The sequence below is a fragment of the Schistocerca serialis genome, chromosome 6 (genome assembly GCF_023864345.2).
Source record: "Schistocerca serialis cubense isolate TAMUIC-IGC-003099 chromosome 6, iqSchSeri2.2, whole genome shotgun sequence".
NCBI classification, from domain to species: domain Eukaryota; kingdom Metazoa; phylum Arthropoda; class Insecta; order Orthoptera; family Acrididae; genus Schistocerca; species Schistocerca serialis.
Window position 1 is genome coordinate 250,800,390 of NC_064643.1, and position 19,008 is coordinate 250,819,397.

The 19,008-nt window shown below is 42.6% G+C and overlaps 1 protein-coding gene across 1 annotated transcript in view; it reads left to right on the forward strand.

The window, feature by feature from the left end:
* LOC126484811 (irregular chiasm C-roughest protein) overlaps positions 1-19,008 on the forward strand; it is a 410,474-nt gene that overhangs the window by 381,719 nt on the left and 9,747 nt on the right. The window contains exons 10-12 of the mRNA XM_050108408.1: positions 5,017-5,149; positions 12,535-12,648; positions 15,754-15,787. Of these exons, the coding sequence (XP_049964365.1) occupies positions 5,017-5,149; positions 12,535-12,648; positions 15,754-15,787 (281 nt within the window). The remainder of the gene's footprint in view (positions 1-5,016; positions 5,150-12,534; positions 12,649-15,753; positions 15,788-19,008) is intronic.

Consider the following 19,008-nt stretch of genomic DNA (forward strand, 5'->3'; position numbering starts at 1 on the left):
CAATGCACATTTTAAAAATTTTACAATGACGAAGTTTTCAATAGTTTTGCATGAACTGAATCGTGGGAGGACACCATTTTCTTCAAGTCACATCGAGGGAGACCACAATTTGTTATTTCCCCACAGTTTGTAGATGCCTTGCTAAATATATGGCCCAGGTGGGAGGATATCAACGTCTAAACAGAAATGCTTAACGAACTATAAGATCAACCTTGAGAGACGTGACTTAACAGGACTACTACTACTACTGCGACATGCCTGAAGTGAACAGACAGTTTTATCTGAATTTTTAGCATTGTGCAGCCCTGTCAGCAACTGTGATAAATGGACATGTAACACATTAGCTTCAGTTGCAAATAGAAACCAAATTTTACCCAGGTTTCAGCCAAAATAATTTGGCCTTCTTCAGAAGTGAGTGGCATACAGTAGTTCAGTGTCACTCGCTTCTGAACCGTAAGGTAGAGAATGTGCTCAATGAAATCGATGATACCTAGGATCTTGAAGTTTTGGGGTAGGTCGTAATTGTCTGTGTGTGTGTGTGTGTGTGTGTGTGTGTGTGTGTGTATGTGTGGTACCTGTAGAATACGTTCTTTATATTCTGGTTCCAACTTCACACTAATTACGAAAAACACAACAGGGAAGAACAATAGCCTATATATCAAAACTTCATGGATTAGCATTAACAATAATAATAACTGTAAATATTAATTATAAACCACTTCAAAAATAGTTTTGCATTACCTCGTTTCCGAGAGATCTGGAATCTGTACACAAAACTGGAATAGAGGCCAACATAAAACATCTATTCCGCCGTTTTTACTGATCATGAAAACCACACATTGCTTGTTGTGCCACCATACAGCGAGATCTTCAGAGGTGGTGGCCCAGATTGCGGTACACGCCGCTACCTCTGATACCCAGTAGCATGTCCTCTTGCATTGATGCATGCCTGTATTCGTCGTGGCATACTATCCACAAGTCCATGAAGGCACTGTTGGTCCAGACTGTTCCACTCCTCGACGGCGATTCGTCGTAATCCATGTGTGGATGGTGGGTCACGTCGTCCATAAAAAGCCCTTTTCAATCTATCCCAGGCATGTTCGATAGGGTTCATGTCTGTAAGACATGGTGGCCACTCTAGTCGCGCGATGTCTTTATCCTGAAGGAAGTCATTCACAAGACGTGCATGATGGGAGGCGCGAATTGAAATGCCATGAAGGCAAATGCCTCACCAATATGCTGCCGATATAGTTGCACTGTCGGTCGGAGGATGGCATTCACTTATCGTACAGCCATTACGGCATCTTCCATGACCAAAAAGTGGCGTACGTCGGCCGCACATAACACCAACCCAAAACAGCAAGGAACCTCTGCCTTGCTCCACTCGCTAGACAGTGTGTCTAAGGCGTTCAGCATGACCAAGTTGCCTCCAAACACGTTTCTGACGATTGCTTGGTTGGAGACATACGCGACACTCAACGGAAGAAGAGAACGTGATGTCAGTCCTGAGTGGTCCATTCGGCATGTCGTTGGGCCCATCTGTACCGCGCTGCATGGTGTCGTGGTTGCAAAGACGGACCTCGCCGTGGACGTCGGTAGTGAAGTTGCGCATCATGCAGCCTATTGTGCACAGTTTGAGTCGTAACAAGACGTCCTGTGGCTGCACGAAGAGTATTATTCAACGTGGTGACGTTACTGTCAGGATTCCTCCAAGTTGTAATTCGTAGGAAGCGGTCATTCTCTGCAGTAGCAGCCCTTTGTCGAGCTGAGCGAGGCATGACATCGACAGTTCCTGTCTCTCTGTATCTCCTCCATGTGCGAACAATATCGCTTTGGATTACCCCGAGACGCCTGGACACTTCCTGGCACAAGGTAACAATGCGGACACGATCGAACCGCGGTATTGACCGTGTAGGCATGGTTGAACTACAGACAACATGAGCTGTCTACCTCATTCATGGAGGAACGACTAGAACTGATCGGCTTTCGGACCCCCTCCATCTAACAGGCGCTGCGTCTGCGTGGTTCTTTACATCTTTGGGCGGGTTGGTGACATCTCTGATCAGTTAAAGGGACTGTGTCTGTGATACAATATCCACAGTCAACGTCTATCTTGAAGAGTTCTGGGAACCGGACAAATTCAAAACATTTTTTTTTTATGTGTGTAGTTTCACAACATAAAGTGGGTTAATTATCTTCTTTATAGGAAGCATAAGATTCTGAGACTTGGGTAAAAAAACCATTAACTTCTTAAGAAAGTTTTATTTATTAATTGATGACTACTTTCGGAAGGCTTGTCCATTATCAAACCATGCTGAGGAACGAAATACAGTGGGCGTTACAGTACATAGAAATAAAGGCTTAACAAATTTCCAAACTTGTTCGAAGGTAGATAACTTACTGCGTCCATAAGTCTTGCATTACAATAAGAAGTGCATGTATGTAACTGACCACATATTATATAAACGTGGCAATATTGTACTATGTAGCGTAAACATCACTTTATGGGAAAACGTAAACTGTTACTAATGGGTACCTGCAGCTACAGTATAAGCTAGGACAGTGGCCTATAGGAGCAGCGTGAGTCAATGGATTGGGACTTTTTTATTGTGATATAAATGTATGTTACAGAAATAATTTATAAAATAATAACACCTTGTGAACAGTCTATATTAATAAAAGATTATAAAGTATAATCATAAAATTTCATCGGGTAGCATGAAGCCACACACAAAGTGCTATAAAACTAACACAAACGGAAACTTGGAAAGGACGTGTGGAATATGTACAATACAATTAAATTAAAACAAAATATAGTCTTTTTGTAAAGAGAAGGGCGCTATAGCTGGAAGTCCTTTATTTATAGGATCCCCGATTTTGCAGGAATTTAGTTTCATCATCAGATGCAGTCTGTAGAATTTGAGTTAGGAAGTCTTATGAAAGGCAAGAAAACATAACGAAAATGAAAAGTATATACTGGACGAACATACAAAATAAAGTGATATACAGGACATAAAATCCCGTCTGAGGCCTGCGATCATTTTATTGTTACAAATTGGCCACCAATGCTGTACAATCGCAATAAAGTCATGAGATGATCAATTGACTCTTTTATTACAACATGTTATGCGTTTCGGGGTTACACCCATCTTCAGACATCACAAACTTCTACTCCTTCCTAAACAACCAGGCGTACAGCCTTGACAACTCAAAGAAAGTGTCGAATAACATATGACTGCGACACAAGCAGTCCTGAAGCAGAGTAGTACCATCCGTCACACTTTAATTAATAGGCTTGACCTATGTCGGTCAATACTAGTTAACTATAGATAATGACTGAGGTTTTAAATAAGTGAGACAAGTAAGGTGCTCGCTATTAGGCATGTTCGGTGGAGATACTTTACACGATGACCATATGTGCTTAAAGTCGTAAAGGTTGTCCTTGAACTTTATATACCCAACCAAGTAAACTTCCTACCATTTAATACAAGTTACGTATAGTTAATACACATATGGACTTCATCACATAAAGCTTTCTTTGCTTACAATTACTGTTATCAGCTCCCAATACATGATATACAGACAACCAATGATTTATACAGCCTTGACTCTCCGTAAGCGCACGCACACAAGTTGCTATGTGCTCAGTGCAGTTCCGCGTGCAACGGTCAGTGCTCATGTATTTGCCACTGCCAACCGACCGCGTGGTGAAGAGATGCCGGGGTTGTCCTTCACCTAAGTAGTTTTAATTCGACATGGTACGACGGTACTATAGGTTTTCATGTTAATGCTGACTGTGCCTTTCTATGGCATGTTATAGTAATTTTATGCTTCTGAAGAAGGCTAGATTAATGTAGCCGAAACCTGGTAAAGACCAGAAAATTTGTGCAACTGAGGATGATTGTTCAAACTATTAGTCTATCACAGTTGCTGACGGGGCTGCAGTATGCTAAAAATTCTTTGAATTGTACGGAAATGTTTTGTTGTGAAACCAAACTGTCTGCACTTGTTGCAGTTTCATTCTGACTTTCTCAAAGACCGCGCAAGGTAGCCGCGTGGTCTTAGGCGTGCCATGCGGCTCTCCCCGTAGGAGGTTCGAGTCCTCCCTCGAGTATGGGTGTGTGTGTTGTCCATAGCGTAAGTTAGTTTATGTTAGATTAAACAGTGTCTAGGCTTAGGGACCGATGGCCTCAGCAGTTTGCTCCCGTAAGACCATACCACAAATTTCCATTTTACTTTTGCAAAGGCTTGCTGTGGCTACGGGAGGAACATTACTTGGTTTGTCTTTTCAGTGACAAAGCTATGTTCCATTTGACTGGGAAGATGAATCTTCATAACGTGGGAAACTAGGGCGAAGAACAATCACAGAAGATTGTCAGCCGGCCGCGGTGGTCTAGCGGTTCTAGGCGCGCAGTCTGGAACCGCGCGACTGCTACGGTCGCAGGTTCGAATCCTGCCTCGGGCATGGGTGTGTGTGATGTCCTTAGGTTAGTTAGGTTTAAGTAGTTCTAAGTTCTAGGGGACTGATGACCACAAATGTTAAGTCCCATAGTGCTCAGAGCCATTTGAACCATTTTGAAGATTGTCAAACGCATTTGTGATTCTCTAAAAGTTATTTTCGGTTGCGGAATGTCCTCATCATAGGTTTATGGATTATTTTTCTTTACCACTTAATTTGGGAAAACAGTAAGGCAAGATCATTAATGTCGTCATTGACATCGACCGTGATGTGTTGTGACGTATGTGGCAAGAGTTTATCGTATTGACGTTTGCTATGTCACTAACAGTTCCCGTAGTGAGCACTTGTAATGTGAGTTGAAAACTTGGAGAGATATTATCTCCATTGATATGTGTCTGCTTGCTTTACACTTGCCTTTACGCGCAGTCGCCTTCTTAAAACCCTGGACGTAGTTGTGAACTACCCTGTGTATTATCAAAAGCCGCCTACCTACTGGCGTCCCTCACAGCTCTGCTGCAGAGTGACTGACCCTTCCGCCTTGTTGCTGTGTGCTGCAGGACGTGCGAGAAGACTGCTACGAGGCGCGTCTTCGCGTCCGAGAGGTGTCGCCCGCGGACCAACGCCAGTACTACCTCACGGCCGAGAATGATCGCGGCAAGGGCCGCCACGCGCTCCACCTGGTCGTCAGGGGTGAGTACCGTCACATACACCACTCCATTAGAACATACGGGATGCAACGGGTATAAGTGCAGATATGACTGAGGACGGTCAAATTAACAGCATGACACCAGTATTTACGTCATTTTCAAACTAAAAACTACATTTGTTATAAGTCGTACTTCTTCAGGCTGGCTAGTACCTCCAAATATACAGGGTTAAGTGAAATTCGCGCACTCGGGCTTCGCTGCGTGACTCCTCACATGCCAGTGATAAAAAAATGTCTGCCACAAAATTTCGTCCGCTAGTACATACGGCAGAAAAAGAACGTTAAAGATTGGCAATATGGCAACACTGTAACCACATGTATAGCAACTGGTTCTGTCATCCTATTGTACTTGGGCGGTACCGTTGTTGCAGTGGATACAGTTTTCGGTTAGCATGCAGGAGGTCAAGGATTCGATCCTGTGTTCAAGCAGCTGTTTTTTATTTGGTAAATGTAGTCCAAATGGTACGGTATCTGACACTTTAATCGCCAACAGCGATTTCTGTGGGTCCTCTGGAAAACATTTGGGTGTACTAAATATTAAAAAACTAAAAACCCGCCTCGATTGCGAAAAAGCACCTAGTGTAAAGTGTTAACCCAGGTTTCGGCGTAGATGACTACACCTTCTTCAGAACAACAATATAACCCACAAGTACCTAAGAAGACCTTTGTCAATGATTAAAGACACCATAGCTATACATTTATAAACGAAAAAGAATCATTGACAAAGGTCTTCTTAGGCGCTTGTCGGTTTTATTGTTGTTCTGAAGATGGTGTAGTTATCTACGCCGAAACCTGGGTTAACATCACCAGGTACTTTTTTCGCAATCGAGGCGGGTTTTTAGTTTTTTAATATATTAACCAACGATTGCTGACGCGCTGTGATGTTGAAGGTTCTTAAATTTGCATATACGTACGACAATCGCAGAAATGGAACTTTGGTCAACTTTGAAAGATGACCTTTCCACGTCATGGGCTCGAATGTATTCGCATCACTTCCCCTACTGGAAGTGAAACCTATTTTCTTTGTACCCTCCTCTAATGATCACATAGATTAGTACCAACTATTATTCTTGTCTTGTTCAGATCCATTACATTTCCTTAGGGTCTCACGTTACCGTTAGACTAGCAACGTGCTTTGCAAACAATGCCCAAACTCAGTTACTATTTGTATGTGTTATTATCACGGTCCAATTAATTGTTTCAACTCTCTATTTCTCATTTGCCTAACCACGTATTTGTTGCGTTTATCGCAACAAAATGTTATAAATTTAGGCCACATTTGACATAAGAAGCGGTGTATATTCCTGTATGGTAACCCAGAACTCTATCCACTGCGCCAACAGTGGAGCAGGATTCCAGATTCCTCTTAGATGTACTTACTATACGTGTTGTTACGGTGTTGCCAGATTGCCACTCTTTAACGTCCTTTATCTGCCAGATATACTCGCCAGATGAAATTTTGGGAGAGACTTTTTTTATCGCTGGCATGTGAGGAGTGGCGGTGCGAAGCTCGAGTGCGCGAATTTCGCTTCACACTGCATGTGGCATTAGCAAGTAATTGATCTGTATTTCCTCTTGGGCAGCAGGTCAATTGTTGGAGTAACACTTACTGATGAATCAGGACCTTGCACAAAAGAAGGTCGTAAAGTTTGTGAAGTGTTTGTGGGAAGGCTGTTCGACACACGGAAAAGACAATCATCACACTGATTTGTGTACATTTTTAGGTACCACAGATAAACACACCATCACTTAATACTTGTTAAACCCTGTATACACGATTACATCCTTTAAGGCGTTCATTTGATTTCCTTCTATACGTGTGCGAATGGTATGTACGACAATAATGCAATTTTACGAAGGGTAAATAGAGTCGGAGCGTCAGAAAGTGCAGAAATTAAGTTCCACGACAGCCCACGTTTGGAAAGGAGTGTCGCAGGCAGCGCTTCCGAAGTAGTGAACCTCGTGTAAGTACTCATGGAGACCGGCACATCGCAAGCCGACAACCGACAGTGAGTACTGGAAGTGTGTGTGTGTGTGTGTGTGTGTGTGTGTGTGTGTGTGTGTTTGTGCAATGATTGCAACTGCAGTCACTGCAGTTACCTGGAGTAGCACAACCACCTATCACTGAATAGGAGAAGTTTAAGGCCGCGGTCGTCACCTGCCGATGTCATGATGGCACACTTCTGAGATAGTTAAATACTCGAGGATATACTTGCAAAATGACCAATCAAAAACTTCAGGCGTATGTGAAGACTCTGAACAAACTCAACAACCATCTTCCGCTTCCTAGGTCAGACAAGAACCCGAAAGGAATCTTGTGCCATTACCGCCATGCACTATCACACACGTCCCTCAACCCAGGAAAACACTTTGCCAGATCTGGATTTACATCATTGCCTCATCCAATCTATAGACTAGCCCTGACGCCCTAAATCCAGGGAACACTTTGCCAAATCGGAATGGACATCATTGCCTCATACCCCCTATAGACTAGGCCTGATTCTCTCGGACTTCCATTTGTTTGCATGATTTAAGAGATCTCTACACGGGACAACGTTTAATGATGATGAGAGAGAAACGTATCCCGTGCTACGGTCCCAGGACAGCAGCTTCCACCAGCAGGTAATACATGCTGTACACAGATCTGGCGTACGACCACAGAACGTGATGGAGACCCTGCACAAAAATAATACTTGTAAAACGAATTTTTATTGGTATCGCCTCCAAATTCTATCTCTTAAGAAAAATATGATGTGAGAAATAATCTGTGGAACATTATGTACCAAACGACTCTTTTATTTGTCAATGGTGTTGCCTGTTGGTTTTTGCCTAAAGATATTCAGCCGTTTGTTTAATGATGTTTATGACGTTCCACCAGCTCGAGCGGATGGTACTGTGAAAGATTCACCTTCTCTGCTGGTGGCAAAGATCACTAGACAAAGTCCAACAGCCAACACGTCAACAAGTGGCCACGAAGGCCTCAACTATTTTATATCAAAGTATTAATTTGCCTCCGTCAATACAACAAAACTTTAGGTTAAAAGGGGGTTAGGAACTGCTCTCATCAGTTGAAGTTTTACTATCCCTAAAACAGGGAGAAGGAAAACGTATTAATGGAACATATCTGAACCACTCTCGTTTTGCTGATGAAACTGTACTGTTTGCTTCCAATGCATAAGGAAATGAGCGAATGTTATAACCTAATACAACAGTTTTGAAAACGTTCTGCAAATAAATTATATTCAGAACCTCTGTTTGGAGAAAATGTAGTGGCTGCTTCTCCTCAACGAGTTTATTGTTGTAACGATTTGTTTCGTCGGTGCTTAGAATATTAAATAATCATTATATGTTATTGTGTCTCTATTGACATTCGTCCAAGCTTGCATAAAAATCAGGAACATTCTTCCCTGTGGCACTTATATAAGGGAATTTCAAAATCTAAGTTACACGTGATATGCCAAATGCAACGAGAGTGTAAAATTGTCAGAAGAGAGCGCATGTTGTATGTTTCCTTCAGTCATCTTTCTGCTCCGGTACATATTCTACACTCTGTGATCAAAAGTATCTGGATACCCTCAAAGACATACGTTTTTCATATTAGATGCATTGTGCTGCCACCCACTGCCAATCATTAGGCCAAGGCCGCACAGAGTTGATTACGCTGATCGTGAAGAAAGGACATCCACATTGATCACAGACGGCAAAGTCCAGGCAGTATTGATTCTTTATTGAATAGGTGGGATAAAGTTTTAGAGTTGTCGAAGGATGCAAATAGAAAGTGTTCTAAACCAGTCTGTGTCAAAATTTCACTGTAATCTGCATGTACACACACCATCAGAGTAAAAAGTTTTGGTATTTTATGTGTTCGATGCTGGTGGCTGCTAATGATTGTTTTCAATGTTTTTCATGACACTCGTCGAATTGTATCGTGGCAGTAGATGAATAAAAGTGGAATTTAGAAGCCGGAAGCAATCAGAATATTCACGTTTCTTCTGATCGACATTTCCCCAAGCTGAGGTTGCTCTATAGACATTTACTGCGAGTCAGCACTGTATGACTCTCTGTCTGTAGGTGTGGAATTATTTGTTGAAAGTTGCTTTCAGTCTGTAAAACAGTACTAGTCTTTGTGAAAATATCGTAAAGGACACGCTCAAATTACAGGTACCTTATGAGTCATATATGACACGGTGTAAAGCTGAAATGATTTACATTGCAGGAAATTTAGGAGTGTATGTTTGGAAAATAGGCTTGTGTTCTGGTTAGCTGTACTCCGAGCGTTATGGGCTGATATCTCGACTACCTGCTTGCTCGGGACCTACAAGTTTCCTCCTCGGCTCTACTGGTGAATGTACGGAGTATTCTTGCAAGAGCTGCCGCCACCGTTATCGGAGCTAGGATGTGGTTCCACCTCGATGGAGTCCCAGCGCTTGTTGAAGAACGAGAACGAGCTCCATTAAACCGTACTTTCGGCAATCGGCATATCGCCCAGGAAGGATCAGCAAATTATCTGTAGGATCCCCTGACTTCACCCTGTGAAACTTCTTCATCGGGAGATACGTGAACACCAAGATTATTCTGCCCTATTGTCTCAGAGGAGGCACTGATTGCAAGAACTCTTGGAGGAAATACACACGTACTGAATACACCACACATATATCATCGAACACGGAACGCCCAACTGTGTCGATATCGGCTCTGTGCTGAAAGTAAGTGGAGTTCGTATAGATTATAATATGGATCAGAACAGTAAGGGGCTCGAACATATGAAATGTTATGTCTCCTCGATTTTCTGTACTTAGTGTACTTTTCCAACACCTAACTCTTTAACTAAATGTCATTTATGTTGTCAATCTAATCATATCTGTCACTTAAGGCACTGCATTTTGAGCTCTCTTTATTGAACTGTGCTGAATACATTCATTCATAATAGTGCTTGGGCAGTTCAGTTAATAGAGTACTTGCCCACGAAAGGTAAAGGTCCCTAGTTCAAGTCTCGGTCCAGCACCCAGTTCCAATCTGCCAGGAAGATTCATATGAGCAAACACTCTGCTGCAGAGTGAAAATTTCGTTCTAGAGTCTGTCACTGGCTGTACCATAGGGCAGCCTCTGGTTGGCGGGTGTTACCATAGGTCCTCGAGGTGGCTACAGTGAATAATCGGTGTCCGACTGGGACATCAGTATCGAGAGCTTATGAAGATTCCGCCTTCCGAAATCTATATTACTAAACGGCTAATCCGGGGCAAAACACACCTGAAGGCTGCCTACGTTACGGCTTCCAGGGACAGCAAAAAATTGATTTTCAATATGCCATACAGTTATTGATCGAATTTAAAAATTTAAAATGTTGCCATAATTTATTCCCCAGGAACTGTAACGATAAGTCCAGCATTACATCTGGTACCGGAGTAACACACAGCGCGCAAAATACTCGAACTACACTCACTCAAGATTTGAGGATGAGAGCACTAAGCGATCTCCAGCAAACTCTACACATAATTTCAAACTCCATACGAAATGTTTTTTCGTTGACGCCCCTCCCCCAATGATGAAAAGAAAAAATAAGTTTGTCACTTAGTAAATTTTCGCTGGTGTTAAGGTAAAAGTGCACTATCAGGCAAAATGTCTGAATTCTTACTTACTTACTACTAACTCCTTTCACAACACATTTTGCATACAGTATCCACATACACCACTGAATGTATCTGCAAAACTATAACATTGTATGGCGCACTGTTAGGAAGGTACGTCATTCTGTTCATGGGAGCTCGATTCTCTGTGGTGGGTTTTACTGGTAAAGGATGACAGTGATTAATTCTTTAAAATGAATTCTTTAAATAGTACGACACCTCAGCACACGAGGAGTGTAGTATCAGGAGTACGAGTAGCAAAACCTAATTTGCGTCGTCCTTAGTTTTGTCCGAAAGACTGTGTCTGTAATGTTGGCCTCATTTTTTTATCAGCGGAACTTTACCTCCTCGTGGAGCATTGTCCGGGTTGGAGTTACTGAGACTCACACAGTTGCGTGGGTGTGTGAGCGCAGTTTTCCGCTTCTCTTTGCAGAGCCGCTGTATTTACTTACTACTAACTCCTTTCACAACACATTTTGCAGACAGTATCCACATACACCACTGAATGTATCTGCAAAACTATAACATTGTACGGCGCACTGTTAGGAAGGTATGTCATTCTGTTCATGGGAGCTCGATTCTCTGTGGTGGGTTTTACTGGCAAATGATGACAGTGATTAATTCTTTAAAATGAATTCTTTAAATAGTACGACACCTCAGCACACGAGGAGTGTAGTATCAGGAGTACGAGTAGCAAAACCTAATTTGCGTCGTCCTTTGTTTTGTGTAGAAAGACTGTGTCTGTAACGTTGGCCTCATTTTTTTATCAGCGGAACTTTACCTCCTCGTGGAGCATTGTCCGGGTTGGAGTTACTGAGACTCACACAGTTGCGTGGGTGTGTGAGCGCAGTTTTCCGCTTCTCTTTGCAGAGCCGCTGTACTTACTTACTACTAACTCCTTTCACAACACATTTTGCAGACAGTATCCACATACACCACTGAATGTATCTGCAAAACTATAACATTGTACGGCGCACTGTTAGGAAGCTATGTCATTCTGTTCATGGGAGCTCGATTCTCTGTGGTGGGTTTTACTGGTAAAGAATGACAGTGATTAATTCTTTAAAATGAATTCTTTAAATAGTACGACACCTCAGCACACGAGGAGTGTAGTATCAGGAGTACGAGTAGCAAAACCTAATTTGCGTCGTCCTTTGTTTTGTCCGAAAGACTGTGTCTGTAATGTTGGCCTCATTTTTTTATCAGCGGAACTTTACCTCCTCGTGGAGCATTGTCCGGGTTGGAGTTACTGAGACTCACACAGTTGCGTGGGTGTGTGAGCGCAGTTTTCCGCTTCTCTTTGCAGAGCCGCTGTACTTACTTACTACTAACTCCTTTCACAACACATTTTGCAGACAGTATCCACATACACCACTGAATGTATCTGCAAAACTATAACATTGTACGGCGCACTGTTAGGAAGGTATGTCAATCTGTTCATGGGAGCTCGATTCTCTGTGGTGGGTTTTACTGGTAAAGGATGACAGTGATTAATTCTTTAAAATGAATTCTTTAAATAGTACGACACCTCAGCACACGAGGAGTGTAGTATCAGGAGTACAAGTAGCAAAACCTAATTTGCGTCGTCCTTTGTTTTGTCCGAAAGACTGTGTCTGTAATGTTGGCCTCATTTTTTTATCAGCGGAACTTTACCTCCTCGTGGAGCATTGTCCGGGTTGGAGTTACTGAGACTCACACAGTTGCGTGGGTGTGTGAGCGCAGTTTTCCGCTTCTCTTTGCAGAGCCGCTGTCTGTGACAACGCTGGTGAGTGTGGCGGCGGGCCTGCTGCTGCTGCTGCTCGTCGTGCTGTTCGCCATCATCTTCACCGCCCGGCGCGAAAAGTGCTGTTTCGCCAGTGAGTAGCAGCTCGCTGCAACCCTGTACAGCTGTGCTCCATAACAGACACGGTGGTCCTGCAACAACCCCACCCACCACCTGCACACACACACACACACACACACACACACACACACACACACGCACGCACTTAAAAGTACGCGCACACATGTATAGACATGAAAGTCCGTCTCATTCTCTTTTTTTTCTCTCCATTTAACAAGGAAGTGCAAATAACGCTGTCTCGCATTACTCACTTGAGAGCCACAACATTATGACAGTCTGCTTGCTACGGTATTTGTCAGCCTATGGCGCCTTACACAGTAGCTATTCTGCATAGCATGCGTTTCATAAGTCTCTGGTGGTTTGTCTAAGGCATGCGGCATCAGACGTCTGCGCAAAGGTCGCACAGTTATCTTAAACTGAGAAGGTGATTTGTGGAAACCGAACTGGTGACCTATGACGTCCCAGTGATAACACTGCTGTTCTCAGTAAAAGTGAAAAAGAATTACAGGATCAGCTGAATGGAAAGAACATTCTAATGAGTACATAATATGGACTAAGAGTAAAATGAAGAAAGACGAAGGTAATGAGAAGTAGCAGAATTTAGAAAAGCGAGAAAGATTGGTGTTCACGAAGTACACGAAGTTAAGGGATTGTGGTACCTAGGCCTCAAAATAAGCAAGCGGCCTTGCCGCAGTGGTGACACCGGTTCCCGTCATATCACCGAAGTTAAGCGCTGTCGGGCTACGCTAGCAATTGGATGGGTGACCACCCGGTCTGGCGAGCGCTGTTGGCAAGCGATGTGAACTCACCCCTTGTGAGGCAAACTGAGGAGCTACTTGATTGAGAAGTAACGGCTCCGGTCTCGGAAACTGACGTACGGCCGGGAGAGAGGTGTGCTGACCACATGCCTCCCCTTATCCGCATCCAGTGATGCCTGTGGGCTGAAGATGATACGGCGGCTAGTAGGTACCTTTGGGCCTTTATGGTCTGTGCGGGGAAAAGTTTAGGCATCAAAAAAACGCAAGAAGAACAGAGCCACCAGGACATAAAAACACATTAGCGCTGGCAATAAGGGCATTCCTGGGCCAAAGAAGCCTACTGATATCAAACATAGGCCTTAATTTGAGGAAAAAATTTCTGGGAATATACATCTGCAGCACATCATTATATTGCTATGAAATCGGAAAAGAAGAGAACAAAACCATTTCAGATGTATTGCTACAGAAGAATGTTCAAATCAGGTGACCGAGTGAGATAAGGAATGAGGATGTTCTCCAGAGAATGGCATGGAATGGTACATATGGAAAACACTGACAAGAACAAGGGACAGGATGGTAGAACGTCTTTTAACTCATCATAGGATGAGTTGCATGATATTAGAGGAAGCTGTACAGGGTGAAAACAGTGGAGGAAGACAGAGATTGGGATAGATCCAGCAAATAATTGACGACATAGTGGTATTCTGAGACAAGAGATTGGTGCAGGAGAGTAATTCGTGGCTATCTGTATCAAACCTATCAGAAGACTAAGACCCAAAAAATTAAATAAATAAATAAAATAGAATAGAAAGCGTCCCATATGTCAACCTATCTGAATCAGATGAGGTGAATTTGAACAACTCAACGTGATTTTATAATAATGCTGCACAAACCACTGGAGCAGGCTTGTAGCCTAGTGACGCAAATGTTTACCTACTGCTGGAAGGTGCTGTCGCCATAGCGGAAAACATTAAGCATAACGGCGTGTAGGTAGTCCGAAATAAAGTTCACGTATGCTTCAGCTTTCATGGTGCCTTTCATTAATACAACCGATCCCTTACGGCTAGGTCAAACGTTCCCATTGCCTCTGTCATGTGGTGCATGTTACGAGCAGCCGTTGATGACTGTAAAGAGAAACAAGACACCAGAGGACACGTTGCCATTGATCCACGTTCCGATTTCGATAGTCTCGTGCCCCGGAGCCCCATGGCTAACAATCCACGCTCCACCGTGTGTTCCGAAACACATCAGCCTGCACCAGCATCGTACTCACTCGTTAATATGCCACTTTACTTTAAAAAGAGGACAAAATTTCAACTCCCATGTGCTGTTGTATTATCACCTACTAGGGCTTTAGCCGTCTCTCAACCCTTTTCGATAGATTGCTAGGTGATTGTTCCCTCCATCATTGTTTCTTTTTATAGCAGAAGTTTCTTTTGAATTGTTACAAAGTTTTTCTCCACATGTAACTTTACGCATACACATTTCATAGTTTCAATATTTACTTGCATCTCTGTCGGAAGTCGGTTCACATGTTTATTCCTTACTATTTATTTAAGATCCTATCATGTGGAGGATTCCTCGCAAGTAACGAGATGAAACATTTGCCACAAAGTCAGAACGAGCATATGTTATCACTGTGGGGAAGGCCATTGCCACGTTCTTTTACAATGTATTTCTGGTTATGCGACTGCTTCACAAGTGGTTCATGAACCCAAGTTTCTGACGACATAACAAGGCTGTCACATACTCGATGACAACAGACGTAGAAGCTGAACTCGACAATATTACTGCCTTTTCTTTTGTGTAGTAATGCGCGTAGTAATGTGCACTAGTAACATTTCTTATGTGAGCCACAGGCCAAACTTCTAATCGATGCTCTGAACCTTTATTTCCTCCTCTATCCTTTCCAATTGACGTGTCTGGCAGAATGATAAGCTAACTTGTTAGAGCAGGAGGTCGAATGCTCGTGACTGACAAATAGTCGCGTTACACCTAGTTAGTTCTAAGTGTGTACTTAGCTGACGTATTTTCTAAACTCATTGGTGTTTAATAAACTGATAATTTCCAAAAACGATCTAATGTATTTGATCGTCAATGCACACACTTTATATTTTAATGTCATGAAGTAGTCACTTACTGATGTAACGGCTGTTATAGTTAGCTTCTCAATGTGCAGCTACTCACAAAATTTAATAGCATTGAGTCCCTATTATCAATCTGCGCATTGTAATGTTTATACCATAGATATTGTGTCTAGAGAATAAAGTGTAATCCAAGTTCTGCTTTTTAACCTAGGTGACATCAAAATATCTTAATTTAGTACTTACATTAATGCACGAACATTTCATCTCTTTCAGGACAAGGAAACTTCAGGCCTTCCGATCTGGAGAGGTGAGTTTTTAAACAAACCCATCCTCAAGATAACGACAACATGTTTACATTAGCGAATGGAGTGTACCATACAGTTTTCATCCACTGTTTACGGTTAAGCAATGACGAAGATCGGTTGAAAAAAGGAGGGAAAATATCGGTTACGATGTATACTACGATATTAAAATAGAAAGGATTTAAAACTATGTGAGTGTGGAATAACATACAGCGCGAACACTAACTTAACTAACGAAATCTCATTGAAAAAATTTCGGAACATTTTGTATTTTGGCATAATAGACACTTATTCTCAGGTGGCTAGTTACGGGCTAATTGTGTCCCGTTTGGACAACAATAGATGGGATGTGGTCGTACTGAGACCAGATTGGTCATCAGAGGGTCACTCACTGAGTCCTTCTTCTGTAGACCTGTTAAGAGCCTAGTTTACGAGACTCACATGGACCTGGATGCTGGGATTGCCGCAGCCACAGGATTACACCACCTGGGATTTTTTGGCATGCCCAGACCCTTGATAGTACGTGACTACGCATTCTGTCCTTGTAGTCAACGTGTTGAACAATACTTGTGAGGCAACAGTTTTTTGCATTTGCTACGAACTGTACTGACGCAACAAGTTGAACACATTGTGATATAAATTTACTTGTTTCGTATGAGGCTTCCTGCACTAATCTGTATTTTCCTTGATTGCATATTCCAGGCTTTTCACTGAAGGGGTTTTACATATGCAAATGTAACTAGGGTAACAAACCGAATAAATAATAGTTGCATTATTAATCTGTAACAATCCATTGGGGACCAAAGGTATCGTTATTCCAAAATGTTCTGAAAATAACCCAGAACAGACTTAGAAATTTCGTTGGTGGTGCTCCGGTTCACCATGTATAGCATTTTTATGTTTTCAAACAAAACGTACTACACCTATCAATAAAAACTTTCTAAGTTGATAGATATTTCTTGTGTTGAATTTTTAAGAAAATACGTTCAGTCGCTCTTATTTGGTGTTAGTGTTGTTAGCGCTTTCGGTCAGTAGATCTTCGTCAAGCAAAATATACGGCTGTGGCAACGTGGGCTTCGAGGTACATCCACGTTGTTCAATAAAGTTGCATGAAGACTGGATGTGATCAGTTACAAATATAGCTCGAACTATAGTGACTTATTACTGTGGCGGTTAACAAAAATCAGTAATAACGAAGATAAATACAAAAAGAAACAATTTCATCACAATAAAAAGAGATCTTTTGAGGAGATATTTGACCAGAGCGCCTGTCCATGTTGACTGCAGCATCTCTCTACATAGTTCACCAGGGTTGCATGTGAGATAATGCTAACTGCGAAATATATGTTTGGAGCTGTTGTGATAGTGAACTGCTGATGAAATAACTACTAGTATAAATGCAAATAAATAATCAAATCGTTTCATGATAGTAAACATTTACAAGAGCTTATTTATTTCAGGAGACATACACACTGGAACACGTGGCTATATGGTTAGTTAAGCATGACTGAAGTGGGCTGGAGCGAACCGCAGATAGACTGATTTGATAAACGTGATAGTTTAAATCGTGAAACAGTTTGCTGTGGCTAAATTATTAGAGATAAATACTTTGGAAAAGTTGTATTTTCTTCTGATTGACTGATTATCTCCAGTTATTTTTGATGACAACAATTACTAGTGCATTTCACAATGCAGTAATCGGTTTCGACCATGCAGTGTTCATCACATGACTAAACAGAACCTGCCGGAGACAGCGATGAAATGTTCTCATTACGCTGCCATTGCAACGGTCACGTTAGCTCCCTCTTTAGGGCATATTCTTTTTATCTCTGACTGCTAGTTGCTCGAATCCTGGAATTATGAAGTGCTTTTGCAGTTGTTTTCATAAGATAACAGGAGGAGTTACTCGTTTCCACTCAACTAAAACGAAATACAATACTGGCCATTAAAATTGCTACACCAAGAAGAAATGCAGATGATAAATGGGTATTCATTGGACAAATCTATTATACAAGAACTGACATGTGATTACATTTTCACGTTATTTAAGTGCATAGATCCTGAGAAATCAGTACCCAGAACAACCACCTCTAGCAGTAATAACTGCCTTGATCCACCTGGGCATTGAGTCAAACAGAACTTGGATGGCGTGTACAGGTACAGCTGCTCATGCAGCTTTAACACGATACCACAGTTCATAAAGAGTAGTGACTGGCGTATTGTGACTAGCCAGTTGCTCGGCCACCATTGACCAGACGTTTCCAGTTGGTGAGAGATCTGAAGAATCTGCTGGCCATGGCAGCAGTCGAACATTTTCGGTATCCAGAAAGGCTCGTACAGGACCTGTAACACGCGGTCGTGCATTATCCTGCTTAAATGTAGGGTTTCGATGGGATCGAATGAAGGGTAGAGCCACGGGTCGTAAAACGTCTGAAATGTAAGGTCCACTGTTCAAAGTGCCGTCAATGCGAACAAGAGGTGACAGAGACTTGTTACCAATGGCACCCCATACCATCACGCCGGGTGATACGCCAGCAAGGCGATGACGAATACACGCTTTCAATGTACTTTCACCGCGATGTCGCCAAACACGGAGGCGACCATCATGATGCCGTAAACAGGACTTGGATTCATCCGAAAAAATGACGTTTTGCCATTCATGCACCCACGTTCGTCGTTTAGTACACCGTCTGCGATGCAGCGTCAATGGTAACCGCAGCCATGGTCTCCGAGCTGATAGTCCATGCTGCTGCAAACTTCGTCGAACTGTTCGTGCAGATGGCTGTTGTCTTGCAAACGTCGCGATCTGTTGATTCATGGATCGGGACGTTGCTGCACGATCCGTTACAGCCATGCTCATAAGATGCCTGTCATCTCGACTGCTAGTGATAGGAGCCCGTTGGGATCGAGCACGGCGTTCCGTATTACCCTCCTGAACCCACCGACTCCATATGCTGCTAACAGTCACTGGATATCTACCAACGTGAGCAGCAATGTCGCGATACGATAAACCGCAATCGCGATAAGCTACAATCCAACCTTTATCAAAGTTGGAAACGTGATGGTACGCATTACACGAGGCATCACAACAACGTTCCACCAGGCAACGCCGCTCAACTGCTGTTTGTGTATGAGAAATCGGTTGGAAACTTTCCTCTTGTCAGTACGCTGTAAGTGTCGCCACCGGCGCCAACCTTGTGTGAATGCTCTGAAAAGCTAATCATTT